Genomic DNA, 20,565 nt, shown 5'->3' with positions numbered 1-20,565 from the left:
TACGATGATTGATCGGTACACTCGATGGCCAGAAGCTGCACCAGTGGACAATGTTACGGCAGAAACTATCGCATTCACCTTCATCACACACTGGGTGTCACGTTTTGGTTGCCCGCTGCTCATTACGACGGACAGGGGACGTCAATTCGAGTCCGATTTGTTTCGAGAGTTGACAAAATTTTGTGGCACACTTCACCACCGGACGACGAGATATCACCCTGCCAGCAATGGTTTAATCGAGCGATGGCACCGTACCCTAAAAACTGCCCTAATGTGTCATGACACCGGATGGGCCAAAACACTTCCTATGGTATTACTTGGACTCCGAAGCACATTCAAGCCAGACCTGGATGCTTCTTCAGCCGAATTAGTTTATGGCGAAGCAATACGCCTGCTGGGAGAATTCGTGGCTACCGACGCTCTGCCGAACCCTGCGGGTGACCAGCCGGAATTTCTCCGCCAGCTGCGACAACATGTGGCTCGCCTCCATCCGCAGCAGCCTCACCGACACGGGACTCCTGCCACGTTTGTCCATCGTGACCTGTCCTCCTGCACACACGTCATTGCCAAATAATTGTAAATATGGCAGAACCCCTTTGATTGCTTTCATTTTTTAAATTTCTTTTATGTCTTTCCACTTGGAATCTTTCTGCATGCGATTGTAATAAGTTTTATTTATTTGTCATTATATCTAAATGTTCAGAAATACTGATCTATGAGATGAAAACAAAAGGCGGCATAATCTGTTTGTATTGGCAGTCTTGTAAAAATTTATTACTGATTACAAGACATACTTTTCTTGGATGGTATTCGTCATATAAACTTTTAAAATTGTATTCTTGTCGCATTTAAACGAAAAAAGGTTTTACAAATAAAATGGAATTCAAGAAAAATGAATAACAAAAGTAACGATTGCAATAATGCGGACGAATATATGAAGTGATGAAAAGAAAGAAATAAAGTCGAAGTAAATACATAAAAATAATTAAAATCATATAGGGAAAGATACAACTCGGAAAAAATTGAAACGAAGAAAAAAGAGAGCAAATAATAAAGATATGGATGATTAGAACGAGGTGGAAAAGGATTAGAAATGAAGAAAAGTATTTTTAAACAGGAAATTAAATTAAATTAATGATCAGAATCATTTCGATTAAGATGTATACAGAAAGGTAGATATTACTCGATAGATATTACTCGACAGGACGTGAATCCGCCGTCTTCATCATACCAAGCAAACTACTTTACCATTACGCTACAGACTCGTTTTGAAACTTAACACCGCTTTTAAGGCTCTAGCTGCTCACAAGAAATTTGGAAATTCATTTTTGACGATGACTCACACCGGAATCAATGACTGTAGGATTTGATACCTGGAACACTAACCTAAAACACCGTGTCTGTGATTTGAACAAGTCACTTACACCTCTGGGGACCTCTCCTTGTCAGATAAATTCTATGATCCAACCACCGAACAGGAAACATACAGGGTGTTTCAAGAAGAATGACCTGATTTCGGACGGTAACAATTACGAAACATGGGACGTCCCGGCTAGGAAATGAGTGTTGTTTGAATGGGCGTGGCCTAGAGTTTCAGGAGAGTGCCGTTAGATGTCAGTCAATGCGTCTTTCGGTTTTCAGTCAATCAGAAGTAAGATGGCGTCCGCTCAACAGAAGGCTGCACTTTCCAAAGAGCGAGTCAGTAATTTCAGTCCAGCGTGCTTATCGTCGGCGTTTGGCATTGATCCGCCTTACATAAAAACAGTCGTCGGTGGAATCGCCATCTGGAGAGGCAGGATGCTTGTGCAAGGGTAAGAGACCAGGTCAACCTCGAACTTCTGATGACACGGTGGAAAGAATTCGGCAATCTCCTCACCGCGCAAGCAGAAAACTGGCAATGCCTCATACGACAGTCTGGCGGGTGTTAACGCTACGTTTAGTCTATAAACCATACAGACTACAATTAGTGCAAGCTCTTTGGGTTGGTGATAAAAGAAAAAGAATTATGTTCAGCAATGCTCTGGTTGACGATATGGATGACGATATATTTTTACCATAGTTAATTTTCAGTGATGAAGCAACATTTCATGTTAGCGGTAAAGCAAACCTACATAACGAGCACATACGGTGACTCCAGAACCCTCATGACATTACTGAGAACCAAAGAGACTCATCCAAAGTGAACGTTTTGTGTGATATTGCTCCTGAAGAACTGTATGGTCCCTTCTTTTTTGAGGAAAACACAGTGACTGGAATGAGCTATCTTCAAAGCCTGCAGTACCAGCTTTTTCCAGAACTTCAGGAGGACTCAAACTTCTTCATTTTCAGACAGGTTGGAGCTCCACCACACTGGCGAAACAAGTTACGTCGGTTTGTCTGCGACACTCTGTCTCAAAGCTGGATGGGGCACGTAGGGCCCGAGACAATACCCTGCATTCTTGGCTTTTAAGATCGTCAGACAAGACCTCATGCGATTTTTCCTTGCGGGCGTATGTGAAACAAAGGGGTTTGATCTCCCTTTTACCTCTTGACATAGAAGAAGTGAAGAACTGAATAACTGACGCCTTAACTTCTGTAAAAGCAGATACATAGTGTAAAGTTTATGACGAGTTTAGCTAGATGTTGTTCGTGCTGCTGTTGGTGCGCACACAGAGCCATTTGTAATAGCGTAAATAAAACTTGTAAGATTTTGTGTGTATTTTGCAATGATTGCCATGTTTGTAGCAAGTTTTTATGAATAAGGAATTTTGAAATCAGGCGAGTCTTTCTGAAATACCCCGTACATCACTATCAATGTCGAGTGTACTTGTAACTGGCGATATTTTGCTTCCAAGGTAGCAAATAGGATGACAGATGAAGGAAGGAGGTTGTAAGAAACGGATTAGCATAGGCGAGGAGCTATTTGCTGCCAAAAAAATTTACTTGTATCAAACATGGGCCTTAATGCAAAAAAAAGAAAGAAACCTGTGACGTGTACGTCTGGAGTGGACGACTTATAGAAGTAAATCATAGAATGTGCCAAGTCCTGAAAAGAAGAGAATAGAAGCGTTTAAGTGTTGTTTTACTAAATGGTGCGGATAATTTGGTGGCCTGTTAAGAAATGTTTCCCTGCAGAACAGATGTGAGGAGGCTTATGTAGAAAAACTTACCGGGCAGAATGACAGGAATGGTAAGAGATGGAACTGATCCCCCATGGTACACAAAACAGGTCCGAACGCTGCTGAAGAGGCAACGGAAAAAGCATGCGAAGTTCAGAAGAACGCGAAATCCCGAGGATTGGCTAAAATTTACAGACGCTCGAAATTTGGCACCGACTTCAATGCGAGATGCGTTTAATAGGTTCCACAACGAAACATTGTCTCGAAATTTGGTAGAAAATCCGAAGAAATTCTGGTCGTATGTAAAGTACACAAGCGGCAAGACGCAGTCAATACCTTCGCTGCGCAGTGCCGATGGTACTGTTACCGACGACTGTGCCGCTAAAACGGAGTTATTGAACGCAGTTTTCCGAAATTCCTTCACCAGGGAAGACGAATGGAATATTCCAGAATTTGAAACACGAACAGCTGCTAGCATCAGTTTCTTAGAAGTAGATACCTTAGGGGTTGCGAAACAACTCAAATCGCTTGATACGGGCAAGTCTTCAGGTCCAGATTGTATACCGATTAGGTTCCTTTCAGATTACGCTGATACAATAGCTCCCTACTTATTAATCATATACAACCGCTCGCTCACCGATAGATCTGTACCTGCAGATTGGAAAATTGCGCAGGTCGCACCAGTGTTTAAGAAGGGTAGTAGGAGTAATCCATCGAACTACAGACCTATATCATTGACGTCGGTTTGCAGTAGGGTTCTGGAGCATATACTGTATTCAAACATTATGAATCATTTCGAAGGGAACGATCTATTGATACGTAATCAGCATGGTTTCAGAAAACATCGTTATTGTGCAACGCAGCTAGCACTTTATTCGCACGAAGTAATGGCCGCTATCGACAGGGGATCTCAAGTTGATTCCGTATTTCTGGATTTCCGGAAAGCTTTTGACACCGTTCCTCACAAGCGAGTTCTAATCAAGCTGCGGGCCTATGGGGTATCGTCTCAGTTGTGCGACTGGATTCGTGATTTCCTGTCAGGAAGGTCGCAGTTCGTAGTAATAGACGGCAAATCATCGAGTAAAACTGAAGTGATATCAGGTGCTCCCCAGGGAAGCGTCCTAGGACCCCTGCTGTTCCTGATCTGTATAAATGACCTGGGTGACAATCTGAGCAGTTCTCTTAGGTTGTTCGCAGATGATGCTGCAATTTACCGTCTAATGTCATCCGAAGACCAGTATCAGTTGCAAAGCGATTTAGAAAAGATTGCTGTATGGTGTGGCAGGTGGCAGTTGACGCTAAATAACGAAAAGTGTGAGGTGATCCACATGAGTTCCAAACGAAATCCGTTGGAATTCGATTACTCGATAAATAGTACAATTCTCAAGGCTGTCAATTCAACTATGTACCTGGGCGTTAAAATTACGAACAACTTCAGTTGGAAAGACCGCATAGATAATATTGTGGGTATGGCGAGCCAAAGGTTGCGTTTCATTGGCAGGACACTTAGAAGATGCAACAAGTCCACTAAAGAGACAGCTTACACTACACTCGTTCGTCCTCTGTTAGAATATTGCTGCGCGGTGTGGGATCCTTACCAGGTGGGATTGACGGAGGACATCGAAAGGGTACAAAAAAAGGGCAGCTCGTTTAGTATTATGACGTAACAGTGGAGAGAGTGTGGCAGAAATGATACGCGAGTTGGGATGGAAGTCATTAAAGCAAAGACGTTTTTCGTCGCGGCGAGATCTATTTACGAAATTTCAGTCACCAAATTTCTCTTCCGAATGCGAAAATATTTTGTTGAGCCCAACCTACATAGGTAGGAATGATCATCAAAATAAAATAAGAGAAGTCAGAGCTCGAACAGAAAGGTTTAGGTGTTCGTTTTTCCCGCGCGCTGTCCGGGAGTGAAATGGTAGAGAGATAGTATGATTGTGGTTCGATGAACCCTCTGCCAAGCACTTAAATGTGAATTGCAGAGTAGTCATGTAGATGTAGATGTAACTTCCATGGTATAATGAGAGGGAGCCGTAGAAGTATAAAGTCTGTGAGAAGGCTGAGATTAAGATATACCCAATACATAACGAGGACGTTCCCTACAAGTGAAAACTCGTGATGAGATTGGCACAATTGAGAAAGCCGTGGCTATATGCATCACGTCAAATTCAGGGTTGAAATACCGAACAATGTCAGGATCTATATCGCGAAATTATTATAAATACAGACCTCAATACGATGAGGACGTCTTTTGCGCAAGTTTTATAAATAAAATTTCTTTTACCAGCTGCGAGTTAGTTGCAAGCAGCGATAACAATATATAAATTGCTGTGAGTGCTGCATTTACTCGGTGACATTAGGTTATCTCTGATTCATTGTATGCAAGTAGAAGAATTCGTTATGATTTAACTTTTGTTCTGGATTGAACTGCTGCGTTCTGTAGATGTAAAGTATATAAATTCCACGATACTTAACAAAGTTAGTAATTTTCTTCGACAAAACCTACCGAGATGGTTACCACTGCAAATAGACAGCATTCAGACGGTTGGAATCTGTGAGGAAGATCGTGGGTTTGAGCCAGCTTGCAGTCCGGCTTTATACATGGAAGAGTTTTCTGAGATAGAGTCGTTACATCAAATCTAAATTTTCATCTTATGTAGACCAGTGGTCATATCTCCACGGAGAGCGCTGCACTGCATGGTAGTCACCAATCTGTCTGAAGACCTCCTCTGAATCCTTCCTCAAGTTTAAGCATCGCAAGGAATAACAGCGGCAGCCACGTGGAGCGTACAAAATTCTACGGCCACCGTCTTGTTAACATTTGCGGCTCTGCGATTGGAGCAGCGTGTTCAACAAATACAAACTGCTATGATAGAAGATCTATTTCTTTAGTTCACTAGAGGAACGTGAATGGATCTGTACAACACACTTTAACGAACTGCAGTTTAATAATCTTAGCATTGAATTAACTGAATTGAGTTAGACTTGACAAGAGCAATAACCTAGTGAACTGAATATCGGTAGCCATAAAACTAATTACTAGAATAATCGCAAGTAAATGAAATATTGTCTTTTCATTATTAAATTACACACCTCAACAAAAGTTTGTAATATCGTAGAGTTCATTACAATGACCTCTTATAGTACACCCACTGACGCCTGCAGAGTACCTCATTAACAAAATAAACATAAATCCTTCCGAAAAAAGAACGACTTTGGTTACTTAAAAATCACTACAAAACAAAGCAGGCTCTCTCCTAAGTGTACATCATGCAAACGAAACACTGAAAATTCATTATTAAAATACGCACCTCAACAAAAGTTTGTAATATCGTAGAGTTCACTACAATGACCTCTTATAGTACACCCACTGACGCCTGCAGAGTACCTCATTAACAAAATAAACATAAATCCTTCCGAAAAAAGAACGACTTTGGTTACTTAAAAATCATTACAAAACAAAACAGGCTCTCTCCTAAGTGTACATCATGAAAAACGAAACACTGAAAATCATTACCGCATAGTGACGATTATTAGTCTCTAGTGGTAAGTGTGTCCTCCCCACACATGGGTACGTTCTCCCACTGTGCGAGGCATGCTCTGGATGAGACCGTCAAGTTTATTTGGGGTAAGGTCCCACTCCTCCATGGCAGGTTCAATGAGGTCGTGAAAATTGTCAGCTGGATTCGGACGCTGTGCAGTGGCTACCTTCCACAGGCCCCATGCATGCTCAAACTGTATTCATGTCTGAGAACTGTGCTGGTCAGTGCATTCGGTTGTTGTTGCATCTTTGAAGATACCGAGACCTTGCCTTGTCATCGACTAGGATCATGAAGTTGTCACAGACTTCACGTCTGTACAGGGCCGTACAATCGTTTGTAGGATCTCTTGTAGCTATCGGGGACCAGTCAAATTGCCATAGACGGGAATCACAGGTGTCTACCGTCCCATCATTATTTCCCGCCTGAACATTACACTTCCACTTGCAAACGGATGGACTTCCAGAACGTATCGGCGTTCCTGGTGTCGTCTAGCACTTCTCCAAACCCAAACACGCCTAGTGTTTGGTCGCAAACCAGTCCTGGTCTCGTCAGCAAATATGACATTACTCCAAACTGCACAGGTCCAGTGTTGATGTACGGAAGTTCAGGTCATTAGACTACGTCGGTTCCGTTGGCTTAGTGTAAGACTTCTCAGTGGTGTTCTGGAATGTAGACTACCCTGATGAAATCTTCTGTGCACTCCTCGGTCGGAGATACGATTTCCTGTTGCATGGGAGAAGTTATTTCCAATATTTCTGGCAGTTGACGTTGGGCGCCTGCTAGCTGAGAGTTCAAAAATGGTCAGATGTGTTTGAATTCCTAAGGGACCAAACTGTTGAGGTCATCGGTCCGTACAGACTACTTAAACTAACCTATGTTGAGAACAACACACACACCCATGGCCGAGGGAGGACTCGAACCGCGGGCGGGAAGGACAGCGCAATCCGTGACATGGCGCCCTAAACCGCGCGGCCATTCCGCGCAGCAGAGCTGAGTTACAGGTAACGATTCTGTATTGGTGTTGTCATATGAGGACGACCACTTTGAGGTCTGTCATCACACTTTAGAAACACCACTTTGCGTGACATGTAACCTATCGCCAGCAGCTAGCTGTGCATTCCCTGCTGAAAGTAAAGCCAGTATACTGATTCTATCAAAGTGTTGTATGCCTCTACAAATGGCATGTTACTGCAGCGCTGAACACAAACTGAATGAAGATGTTGCTGATACGGGGCTGCTGGCAGTATGCCTCTGCAGTAGCGGAATGTTTATGAGACTGGGGGGTGGCCACAAACCATCCCAGTGGTAATCACCATCCAGTATATGGGTTCTAACTGGTTAATGCACGAAATGCCTAGGTCAATGAGACATCTAATGTTTTACTACATTTTACAATACTATACCAAATTTTTGTTGAGCAGCGTGGTTATTTTACGCTGACAGGCCCCAGAACATTATAACCACTGCCTAATACCGTTTTGGCCCATTTGAAAAGCAATACAGCACAGATAATATACATCACTGGTGGGTTCCAAGAAGTACACTACTGGCCATTACAATTGCTACACCACGAAGATGACGTCCTACAGACGCGAAATTTAGCCGACAGGGAGAAGATGCTGGGTGTGCAAGTGATTAGCTTTTCAGAGCATTCACACATGGTTGACGCCTGTGGCGACACCTACAACGTGCTGACATGAGGAATGTTTCCAACCGATTTCTCATACACAAACAGCAGTTGACCGGCGTTGCCTGGTGAAACGTTGTTGTGATGCCTCGTGTAAGGAGGTTTCCGACTTTGATAAAGGTCGGATTGTAGCCTATCGCGATTGCGGTTTATCGTATCGCGACATTGCTCCTAGCGTTGGTCGAGGTCCAATGACTGTTAGCAGGATATGGAATCGGTGGCTTCAGGAGGGTAATACGGAACGCCGTGCTGGATCCCAACGGCCTCTTATCACTAGCAGTCGAGATGACAGGCATCTTATCCGCATGGATGTAACGGATCGTGCAGTCACGTCTCGATCCCTGAGTCAACAGATGGGGACGTTTGCAACACAACAACCATCTGCACGAACATTTCGACGGCGTTTGCTGCTCGGAGACCACGGCTGCGTTTACCCTTGACGATGCATCACAGACAGAAGCGCCTGCGATGGTGTACTCAACGACGAACCTAGGTGCACGAATGGCGAAACGTCATTTTTTCGGATGAATCAAGGTTCTGTTTACAGCGTCATGATGGTCGTATCCGTGTTTGGCGACATCGCTGTGAATGCACATTGGAAGCGTGTATTCGTCGTCGCCATACTGGCGTATCACCCGGCATGATGGTATGGAGTAGCATTGGTTACACGTCTCGGGCACCTCTTGTTCGCTTTGACGGCACTTTGGACGGTGGACGTTACATTTCAGATGTGTTACGACGCGTGGCTCTACCCATCATTCGATCCCTGCGAAACTCTACATTTCAGCAGGATAATGCACGACCGCATGTTGCAGGTCCTGTACGGGCCTTTCTGGATACAGAAAATGATCGACTGCTGCCCTGGCTAGCACATTCTCCAGATCTCTCACCAATTGAAAACGTCTGGACAATGGTGGCTGAGCAACTGGCTCGTCACAATACGCCAGTCACTACTCTTGATAAACTGTGGTATCGTGTTGAAGCTGCATGGGCAGCGGTACCTGTACACGCCATCCAAGGTCTGTTAGACTCAATGCCCAGGCGTATCAAAACCGTTATTACGACCAGAGGTGGTTGTTCTGGTTACTGATTTCTCAGGATCTATGGAGCCAAATTGCGTGAAAATGTAATCACATGTCAGTTCTAGTATAATATATTTGTCCAATGAATACCCGTTTATCATATGCGTTTCTTCTTGGTGTGGTAATTTTAATGGCCAGTAGTGTATGTAGCAGCAGATGTCCACGCACATGTCACCCAATTATGGGCTGATGGGACGCCGACCTCCACACTCGGTGATGAGAGGAGTGGACTTTCAACACATTGACACCCACTCGTGGTTTCAACCACTTCCTATAGACGTTGAAGCCACTTGCATAGCAACGAATGCTTCGCCTTTTCTGAGGTACTCATTCCCATGGGCCATGCGGTAACCAATCTTTCTTTGCTCGGAGTTGCCTATACCAGTGCGTTTCCCCATTTGTGGTCCATATTTTTGCTAGAACGATTGACTATACGTCTGTGCACCGCTTGTTTATTTCCCTTAAGGCGTAACATTCTCGCCGCACTAGAGTCCACACGGGATGAGCTGGCCAATGCGCGGTGACAAGTTTTCGTCCAAAGCGCTGGGCGAGTTCATTCGTTTGTTCGGAAGGCGAGGCCGACCGTGTCTCTCATCTTTTGACCGTTTGCCGTGGCAGAATCGTGGTGCACATTCTGAAGTCTCTCTCAAACGATGTTACAGGAACAATTCGGTAATAATTTCGTTTTTGTTTTACTTATAGCTGTATATGTCATCTTCATGAAGGTGTGTGCATCATTTCGATAATGGTCATAATTATTACGATATTTATGTGAAACTAAGATACTACGCGAAATTCGAAAAATTTTCAATGAAAAAGACGGACCTGTATGATTTTGCGTTTGATGCATATTACGTAATATGTTGCTGCATGTGAAATTTAGCTAACATACTTAATTTTTCTTTAGACTGTGGTGGAGGTCTCTATCTGTCACACATTTCAAGAAAATTGATGTAGCGCAGTCATTTGCGATCGTGGCGAGGCAGCGATAAAGCCAGGCTGAAATATCTGCAACATTCCACGTGTTTCATAAATGGGTTTAGATATCGAAATGAGATTTTCGCAAATAATAACACACAAAGAGGAGCGTATTTTGCAATATGGTATATATCTACTGTGTTATTCAACTAACTACAAACAATTTCGATGAAAGCGTGTAATGTTTCAGGGCCATCGATAGTTGGTGAAACGAAAATGCTATGGGTTTTGGAGCAACGCCAGTGCGACATTCGACATTTATTTTGTACTGAGGACGTGATTTTTGGAAGATACTGATCTTACTTTTCCTCAGTTCGCCCTGTAATAAACTTAATAAATCTTCTAGCAATTGCATCTGCACAGTTTATTAGTGAGTTGAGACAGCGCGAACTCCGCTGCGTTTTGGCAAAAGAAGCAAATTTTAACATGGCAACAAGAGAAATGTGAAGGTTTTACTAAAAATTCGCCACTCATGATGCTTCTCTGAAAGCTACAATTGCCTAAGAAGTCAGGCGATAATAAATGGCTGCATTCTCTGCGGGATTAGATACCACCCAAAGCAGAGGTGTCAGGTTACTTTCCGAAGGGTCACCATACAAGCGTGGGCGTAGACGGGCCCTTGTTAATACACACATAAAAAAAAGTTTTGCATCGCCCCAGTTCCCAGATCTCCTGAAGATAGACGTTGACTGTGGATATTGTATCACAGACACAGTCCCTTTGACTGTTCAGAGATGTCACTAAACCCGCCCGCAGATGTAAACAATCATGCATGAGCAGCGCCTATTAGACGGAGGGAGCCGGACAGCCGATCAGTTCCAGTCATTCTACGAGGAAGGAGGTACAAGGCACGTGTTGTCTGTAGTTCAACCATGCCTATACAGTCAGTACAGTGGTTCGATCGCGTCCGCATTGTTACTTTGTGCCAGGAAAGGCTCTCAACAAGGGAAGTGTCCAGGTGTCTCGGAGTGAACCAAAGCGTGTTGTTCGGAAATGGGGGAGATACAGAGAGACAGCAATTGTCGATGACATGTCACGCTCAGGCCGCCCAAGGGCTACTACTGCAGTGGATGACCGATACCTACGGATTATGGCTTGGAGGAACCCTGACAGCAACGCCACCATGTTGAATAATGCTTTTCGTGCACCCACAGGACGTCGTGTTACGACTCTAACTGTGCACAGTAGGCTGCAAGATGCGCAACTTCACTCCCGACGTCCTCGGTGATGTCCATGTTTGCAACCACGACATCATGCAGCGCGGTACAGATGGACCCCACCAACATGCCGAACCGACAGCTCAAGATTGGCATCACGTTCTCTTCACCGATGAGTGTCGGATATGCCTTCAACCAGATAATCGTCGGAGACATGTTTGGAGGCAACCCGGTCAGGCTGAACGCCTTAGACGCACTGTCCAGTGAGTGCAGCAAAGTGGAGGTTCTCTGCTGTTTTGGGGTGGCATTATGTGGCGCCGACGTACGCCGCTGGTGGTCGTGGATGGCACAATAACGGCTTTACGATACATGAACGCCATCCTGTGAGCGATAGTGCAACCATATTGGCAGTCTTCATGGGCGACAATTCGTGCCCGCATCATGCACATCTTGTGAATAGCTTCCTTAAGGAAAACGCCGTCGCTCGACTAGACTGGCCAGCATGTTCTCCGGGCATAAACCCTATCGAACATGCCTGGGATAGATTGTAAAGGGCTATTCATGGACGGTGGGACCCACCAACCACTCTGAGGGATCTGCGCCGTTGAGGAGTGGGACAATACGAACTTGTAAATGGTATGCCGCGACCAGTAGTGGCATGCATCAATGCAAGAGGACATGCTACTGGGTATTAGAGGTACAGAAATCTGGACCACCACCCCTGAATGTCTCGCTGTGTGATGGTACAACATGCAATTTGTGGTTTCTATGAGGAATGAAAAGGGCGGAAATTATGTGGATGTCTGTTCCAATTTTCTGTGCGTGTTCCGGAACTCTCGAAACCAAGGTGGTGCAAAACTTTTTTTGATCTGTGTATTTACGAAAACTGCGAGCGTAGGCTTGAATTTAGAGCAGTATGTATCCTCCAGCGCTCGGCGTTTCCCCTACAGCGCCTTTGGACAACCCCCACCACTAGCGCTCTCCCCACACGTGCCCTGCCGTCTGCGCCTCTACCTGCCAATGTGTCGCAGTGGGCAGTGATCACAACGCTCCGGCCGGTCAGTGTATGCTAGAGACTGTATCGTCGAGGTTTGTCCACCCTGCCCTGCTCTGCCCGCCAGCTTGTAGAACGGTGTGCCGTCTCCCGTGTTGCAGTCGACGCCGCTCGCCATGTCGCCGCTGGGCGGCCGCTCCCCCGGTGTGACGCTGACGTGGCGCGACGTCTCCGTGTACGCCGTCTCGCGGGGCGGCTTCTGGAGGCGCAGCCTCCAACACCGGCGCATCGTGAACGGCGGTGAGTACTCCACCTCCACCCAGGGCAGGTTTAAAGTCACTGCTATTCAACAGCATCACAATCGTACGCCACTGAACGCAACGCCTTGTTAACGTGCACTTTCTTCTCTGTCCCTCAGCATCTTTATCACGTGTCTCTCACTCTCACTCTTTTCCTTTCCCTTTTTGTTTACATTCGCATCTATCTGACCTGCAACTACCACACCCAGCTAATTTATTTAACAATTTACATTTGTCCTGCAACCGTTTCGCCTTGGCCTCTCGACATCTTTATCCTGAACACTGAATGGAAAAAAGTGCAGCCCCGAGGACTATATTCAGTGACACCAGAGTATAACAGGTGCATGTCAGGGGTTGTTGGGTTCGATTAGTGACTTATTTATCACGCTCATCGGCGATCAGATGACAGTCTGGAGGCATCCTCTAGTTTTACTGTGCAGGCAGTAACTGTGTTGAGTTCAGAGGTGTACAGTATTCGCACTGATTCAACAACCTCAGCCATTTCAAAGGGATCGCATTGCTTCCGGGGTGCTGGATGGACGTGCCGACAGATAGCCACACATGTTAGGCATAGTGGATCGGCTGTGTACTGCTGCTTTCAATAGTGGTCTGTAGAAAATTCTCACACCTTTAGACCAGGTTCTGGACGTCCGCCTGATACAGACGCTCGTCAAGGTCGGTGCATTGCGCAAGTACCAGTGACTGATCGATCATCATCCAGGGAAGAAATCCGGGCACATGTTGCACCGGCTGTTCCATCAGGCCTCTGGCCACTGACACCATGACATCGTGGAGCATGCCTACACTGGTATCTTAGAAAAGTCGACTGGAGAGTGGAATGTCGCTCTGTTGTCTGCAGTGTTGAGAGTAATGGACATACAAGTGTAATGCGTACGCCTGTTGAGCTTCCTATTCCAGGGTGCATTCGCCAACGGCGCACAGGTCCCATCTCAGGCTACATGGGGTGTGCCTGTGGGGTGGCGGTGGGAGGGGGGTGGTAGGGGGAGGCTTTAACTAAAACTTTCTGCAGGGTAAATTGACCAGTGCCCGATGCATGGCTTAAAATGTTACACCGTGCTACTACCATTTTTCGATAGGAAGGCAGTGGGCTTTTTCAGCAGGACAGTGAACGTTCACAGGCAGCTGCAGCGATGCAACGTGCACATCGTGGAGTACAACAACTGCCCAGGTCAGTAAGATTGCCAGATATCTCGTCAATTGAAGACGTGTGGGACACGATGGAACTTACTCGTTCTCCAAGGTCTGTAAGAACGATCCGAGAATGCCCGTCTGCATTGCCACCAGAGCGGGATACGCTGTGTATTGACGTGACTGGGCAGCCTTTACTGTTTTCTGAATTTGGTATCGAAGGCTACTTCAGTAATGAGCTACCTATCACACTACTTGCCAATAAAATGACCTTGTTGCATTTCTTCTGGCACTGCATTTCCTCCTTTTGTCAATCAATTGAAGTATTTCTTCTCTTACACAAGGTTTCTTCGCAGTTATCTTCCTCCTACCCATGTTTGTCTCTGTAACTTCTGTGTTTACCTTTTTTGGTGATGTCCATTTCTCTTCAACTGAACGGCCTCCGGTGGCAGTCTTTACCCTACTGTTACTGAATTGTTGGACTGATGGGACTACTAAGTACTATAAAACCTGCTGCACTCCCCTGACTTAAGCGCTCGTAAGTTCAACTCGATTTCTAAGCTGAAGGACACACTTCACAGCATTCGCTTCAGAACTGCTTCAAATTCGGCGGGCAATAGACGGCGCCGCTCAAACTGTCAACACAACTGGCACTGCTAAGAGTATGCTAGGACTTCCACTTCGCTGGCAACCGGTTATACGCAATGCTGGTAATTATTTTGAAGGTCAGTAAAACTTTGAAACACGTATCTATTTTGTACGAGCTGTAAATAAGTGGTTGCAACTATTAAAGTTATATCTCTTCTTCTTTTGATTTTAGCTCCTACAAAGTGGAATTTATTGCAGTACTCAATGAGTCTTTCACGTCTCTCATTTTTACAACCGAGCCCATAGTCTGCCATAACTCTGTCCTCTGTTCCTTCGTTTGTTACTTCATTACAACCCCACATGAACATTATCATATCATCTCTCTTTATATACTGAATTACCCATCAAATACCCTCAGCTCATTCTTGTGACGTCCACATGCATTAGTACACTTGGAAAGACGACGCCGATTCTGATCTGATGACGGCATATGCCACCTGGGGGATAGTACATGTACTGATTATGGTTTCAACGCAGTTCGCCAGCGGATAGCGTAGTGGTATAGCTACCAGAGTACCAACTGTGTCTGCCCGTTAACAGGGAATGCTCACAGCCAGAAGGCTCAGTATGGTGCAACGTGTGAAGGAAGCAGGCAACTATATCACGGAGGTGCATTCGTCCTTCCTACAGTCAAATGAGCGAGTTTGGACGTGCTGTGTTTTTTATGCAGTGATGTTGGTATCAGTGGTCACGTGAACATTCTCACATCCATAGATGAGGTTCTCGACTTTCACGCAACACAGGCGCCCGGCAGCATCGTCGTATTGTGGGAGAATCAGTGGCAACTCATAGAGCTACCAAAGCACAGATCAGAGTGTTTGTGAGACCAGACGTGTGTACACGAACTGTTTCGAACCAGTTATTAGCAGTGGGACTATGGGACGTACACGTCTAGCCCATCTCCACTCACACGACAGCATCGACGTGCACGGCTAGACTGGTGCCGTGAGAGAATAACTTGTAAGATGGAATGGGCGGCATGGTCTTCAGCGATGAAGGCAGATTCAGCCTGCGCGTACGACGTACACCTGGTGGGTGCCGTTTCATAGGGGGCATTCATTGACGACACACTGGCCCCACCCCAGAGCTTATGGTGTGGGATGCGATAAGTTACAACTCTTATTCACGTTCGCCGTTTCTGGAGGGGACGCTGCCCATCGCACGGTACATGAAGCGTGTTGTTAAACCCGTTCTTTTGCCGTTCTTGCAACACGAAGGTGATACACTATGTGATCAAAAGTATCTGGACACCCCCAAACTCATACGTTATTCATATCATCTGCGTTGTGCTGCCACCTACTGCCAGGTACTCCACACCAGCGACCTCAGTAGTCATTAGACATAGTGAGAGAGCAGAATGGGACCATCCGCGGAATTCACGGACTTCGAACGTGGTCAGGTGATTGGGTGTCACTTGTGTCATACGTCTGTACATGAGATTCCCACACTCCTAAACATCGTTAGGTTCACTGTTTCCAATGTGATAGTGAAGTCAAAACGTGAAGAGACACGTAAAGTACAAAAGCGTACAGGCCGACCTGGTCTGTTGACTGACAGAGAGCACACACACCTACACAGACCATTACACATAAATTCCAAACTGCATTAGGATCCACTGCAAGTGGTATGACAGTCGCGAGGTCGGAAAACTGCTCATAAGTCACATATCACGCCGGTAAATGCGAAACGACGCCTCGCTTGGTGTAAGGAGCGTAAACATCGGACGATTTAACAGTGGAAAAACACTGTGTGGAGTGACGAATCACGGTACACAATGTGGCGATCCGATGGCAGTGTAGGTATGGCGAATGCCTGGTGAACGTCATTTGCCAGCGAGTGTAGTGTCAACAGTAGAATTCGGAGGCTATGGTGTTATGGTGTAGTGGTGTTTTTCATGAAGGCGGCTTGCACCCCTTGTTGTTTTGCGTGGCACTATTCCAGCAAAGAGCTACACTGATGTTTTAAGCACCTTCTTGCTTTGCAGTGTTCGAGAGCAATTCGGGGATGGCGACTGCATCTTTCATAACGATCAAGCACCTGCTCATAATGCACTGCCTGTGGCGGAGTGATTACACGACAATAACATCCCTGTAATGGACTGGTCTCCACTGAGTCCTGACCTTAGTACTATAGAACACCTTTGGGATGTTTCGGAACGCCGGTTTCGTGCCAGGTCTCACCGGCCCACATCGTTACCTCTCCTTAGTGCAGCACTCCGTGAAGAATGGGCTGCCATTCCCCAAGAAACCTTCGAGCACCTGATTGAACGTATGCCTGCGAAAGTGGAAGCTGTCATCAAAGCTAAGGGTGGGCCAACTCCATCCTGAATTCCGATATTACTGAGCTAGGGCGCCACGAACTTGTAAGTCATTTTCAGCCACGTGTTCGGATACTTTTGATCACATAGTGTATGTTGTTCGAACAGGATAATGCTCGCCGCACACAGCCTGTGAAACTCAACGTGCAGCAACACCCTGGCTAATAATGTCTCGGTACTTGCCTCCACTCGAGCACGTGTGGGATATGATGGGACGAGAAGTGACTCGTGCGGCATGTAAGCCAATAACTCTTACAGTGCTATGTGAACAGGTCGAGCAGGTGTGGCGTAATGTATCACAGGACAGTGTTCGCCGTCTGTACGATCGCCTGGATGCAAGAGTCAGGGCCTGCGTGGACGCCCATGGAGGCTACACCACGTACTAATATGGGTGTTCCAGCATTGGGAAATACCTGGTACCTCAAAACCGCTTGTGCCATTTCTCTGTAAATGTCGTCATTTCATGTACTCCATATACACTGTTGAAGCAATAAATCTTGAGTGAACTGGTAATCTCTAACAGAGTGCACTATTTTTTTTTAGTTTTATTTACTTATTTAATTATTTATTTTTTTGCATGGCGGTGTATACAAATTATTATTGGTGTCTGTTTGCTATCGATTCTAGTGAGAACAAATCTATCACCGTACTGTTCAGAGTACCTTGCTCTGGCCTTTCTTTGCTGTTAATAACAAATCTTATTCCCGTTCTGCTGTTGTAGATATTATCTTCTATTCGACTGACCAGAAATCCTTATTGTCCTTCGATTCTGTTTACCGACCCCCACTATTCCTAGCACCTGAGAGTTTCCATTTCCATTTTCAGATGTGGCTTCCTTACCACGTTGAAACTTTTGATATTGCACGCTCCGACTCATAGAATGTTATATTTGTGTTCGTTATTAAATTTGTTTCTCGTGATTAGTGCCCTTGGCAATCACCTGTCAGAGATTCAAACGGGAAATAATCCGAAATCTTCTTTCGAATGGAGAGACAACCATGACACTTCTTGAGTTGCCTGGTACGTCTCTTGTGGAAACACATTATTAATCTTTAATGGAGTGGTTTCCATTGCCTTCTGAATCCTCATCCCGTTGACCATTGCTGATTCTTCCGTGTTTTAGAGTCAGTTTCCCACCCGAATGGCACAAGAGTCATCTCTGAGATTCTATCAGCTGCACCACTCTCTTCGACCAGGACAATGGCCAAATAAGGGCGACTATTATACAAGAAGCCTTGGGTCGCCATTGCCGACGATTTTTATTCAAAATTAAAGCATATACTGCGCATCCCCTAAACTGTATTATAATCCGACTACTGTTACTACTCTAATCTCCCGTCCTGCTAATCTCCACATCCTTCCCCAAAGGAGCTCCATTCTGTCCCCATATCTCTTCCTCCCATCATACACACTATCTGATCAAAAGTATCCGCACACGCCAATGTAATGTGAAGGTGACCACTAGATGTCATAAGAGGCGGACCAGCCAGTATAAGAGGAGGCGGGGAGTATTGTGCTGTCGGTAGAGAAGGAGTAACAGTTGAAATGGTGGGGCACCAGCGCTCAGTGGCATCGAATGTGGACTAGTCACTGGGTGACACCTGCGTAACAAATCCATCAGGGGCATTTCAACACTTCCAAAGCTGCCCAGGTCAACTGCTGGTGATGTCATCGTGAAGTGTAAACGCGAATGGAAAACCTATCACAGCTAAACCAAGACCAGGCAGATAAGTGCTGATAGACAGGTACCTTCGGCCGTTACGGAGGTTGGGCGTACGAAATCAGCGCAAGCAATCACTCGTGGTTTCTAAACTGCTACCAGCTGTCCAGCTAAAACAGTGATTGTCCATAGAGTGTTAAGAAGAAATAAGTACAGAACGTTAGTACCCTCAAGAGCAGTGCCAACAATGGAGGGTGGAGGAGCTGATGTAACTGTATCACGTGTGTTTTTCACGCTTAAGGCGCCGTGCCGTTATTGCCCTTAAGAAAACGATAAATGCGATAGCATATGAACACATTTTAGAGCATAGTGTACTGCATATGGTACAGTAACACTTTGGAGACGATGATTGCTTATCAGCATGACAATTCACTCTATCAAAAGCACCACTGTGTGATGATTTGTGGACATTAAAATTTCTGAAATGGACTGGAGTGTGCAGAGTCCCGACACCAACTCACCCTTTGGGGTGAGTCAGAACATCGACTTCGCTCCAGACTCCAGCGTACATCATTAGTTCCGTGGTTTCGTCTCTTGAAGAAGAATGGGCTGCCATTCCACTGCAGACACTCAGACAACTCACTGAAAGTGTCCCAGGCAGCATTCAATCCATCAAAAAGGCCAAGGATGGACCCAGTCCATATTAATGTCCACCAGTAGGTGTCCGGATACTACTGATCATATAGCGCATAACACCCCTTCCATTTTCTGCGGATCTGGGTTCATTTCCTCTCTCTCCATTGCTAAATCTAAAATCTGCCTCCAAAGAGGCTGCATACATCACTTATGCATTCTCTCAGGTACATGCGAGCTGTAACATGTCTATAGCGCTCATAGAAGGGTGTTCATGATTGCGGGAGACCATCCCGAGGGAGATCTTTGTTGTTTGGTGTCTCTCGATAGAGGTTGAATGTTTCAATGACGCCAATTCCGCGGGCAAATGTTTTTCGTGCAAAATGATTATGCACGCACGGTCTGAGCTTGAAATGACGCCTAGAGGCGTGTTGACAAACTAATTGGTCAGTAGCGAACACCTGTGCAATGGCGTTCGACCTGGACGTAAGCCGGTTCATACCCTGGTACTTGATAAAATTTGCACTGCAGATATTTGGCCATCAACGGGAGAAGTTGTGGACAGTGGTGGCATACAATTCTTCAACACGGGCCTTTGCACCAATGTCCTGGATTAAATTCCAAATTCTCTACAGTGTCACATGTGACGGCCAGTCGGGAACGATAGAGAAGAGATGGCCGTGAGAAGACGCTGACCGACCCCTCTCCAGGGCGACAACGCGACAGCAACGGCCCATATGTGAAGAGGACGCAAGAGCCGCGCCCGACAAGTCGCGGCCCAGTTGAATAGTAGCTTCAAGATTAGCGACTCGGATACAAGCGTCAGCGCTCGTTACTTCGCTTGTACACCCTGTATAATGCGGGAATTGTTGTAGTGGAGAGACTGCTTATGTTGTATGTCGCCCTTCGCTTGCGACACATCTGTATAATTGTCGAAGTATTATCATTTACTTTTTTGTAAGATAACTCATTAATACGATTTTGCTTGAATGTTTGTCTAGCGAACCTAATAAGCAAGCTTCCTAGACCCCCACATATTTGACAAGGCTGGACGCAATATTTGACGAAGAGCACGGAGACGTAATATCATATGTGGTGGGACAAGTGAGGGGGTGTGACGCTGTTGATGGTGATCCATCTGTCGAACGGGGTCGTTAAGATTGGCGGCCTCCTTATAGTTTTATTCGAGAAGTGTAGGCCATTTGCCATCACATGGTTTCACCTTCTTCCTTTGCTTCATCCATAACAACACAATTGTATCAATACCCTATCCATACGTTACCCTCATCTACATAATGTCCGCCTCTACAGCTGAGTGGTT

General features: G+C 45.7%; 1 protein-coding gene across 1 annotated transcript in view; it reads left to right on the top strand.

The window, feature by feature from the left end:
- Positions 1-20,565, top strand: part of LOC124606856 (protein scarlet-like) — a 230,364-nt gene that overhangs the window by 25,756 nt on the left and 184,043 nt on the right. The window contains exon 2 of the mRNA XM_047138937.1: positions 12,700-12,838. Coding sequence (XP_046994893.1) covers positions 12,700-12,838 — 139 coding nt within the window. The remainder of the gene's footprint in view (positions 1-12,699; positions 12,839-20,565) is intronic.

This window comes from Schistocerca americana, chromosome 3, assembly GCF_021461395.2.
Source record: "Schistocerca americana isolate TAMUIC-IGC-003095 chromosome 3, iqSchAmer2.1, whole genome shotgun sequence".
Taxonomy (NCBI): domain Eukaryota; kingdom Metazoa; phylum Arthropoda; class Insecta; order Orthoptera; family Acrididae; genus Schistocerca; species Schistocerca americana.
Note: the sequence above shows the minus strand (reverse complement) of the source record. Positions and strands in the feature narration are given on the sequence as shown.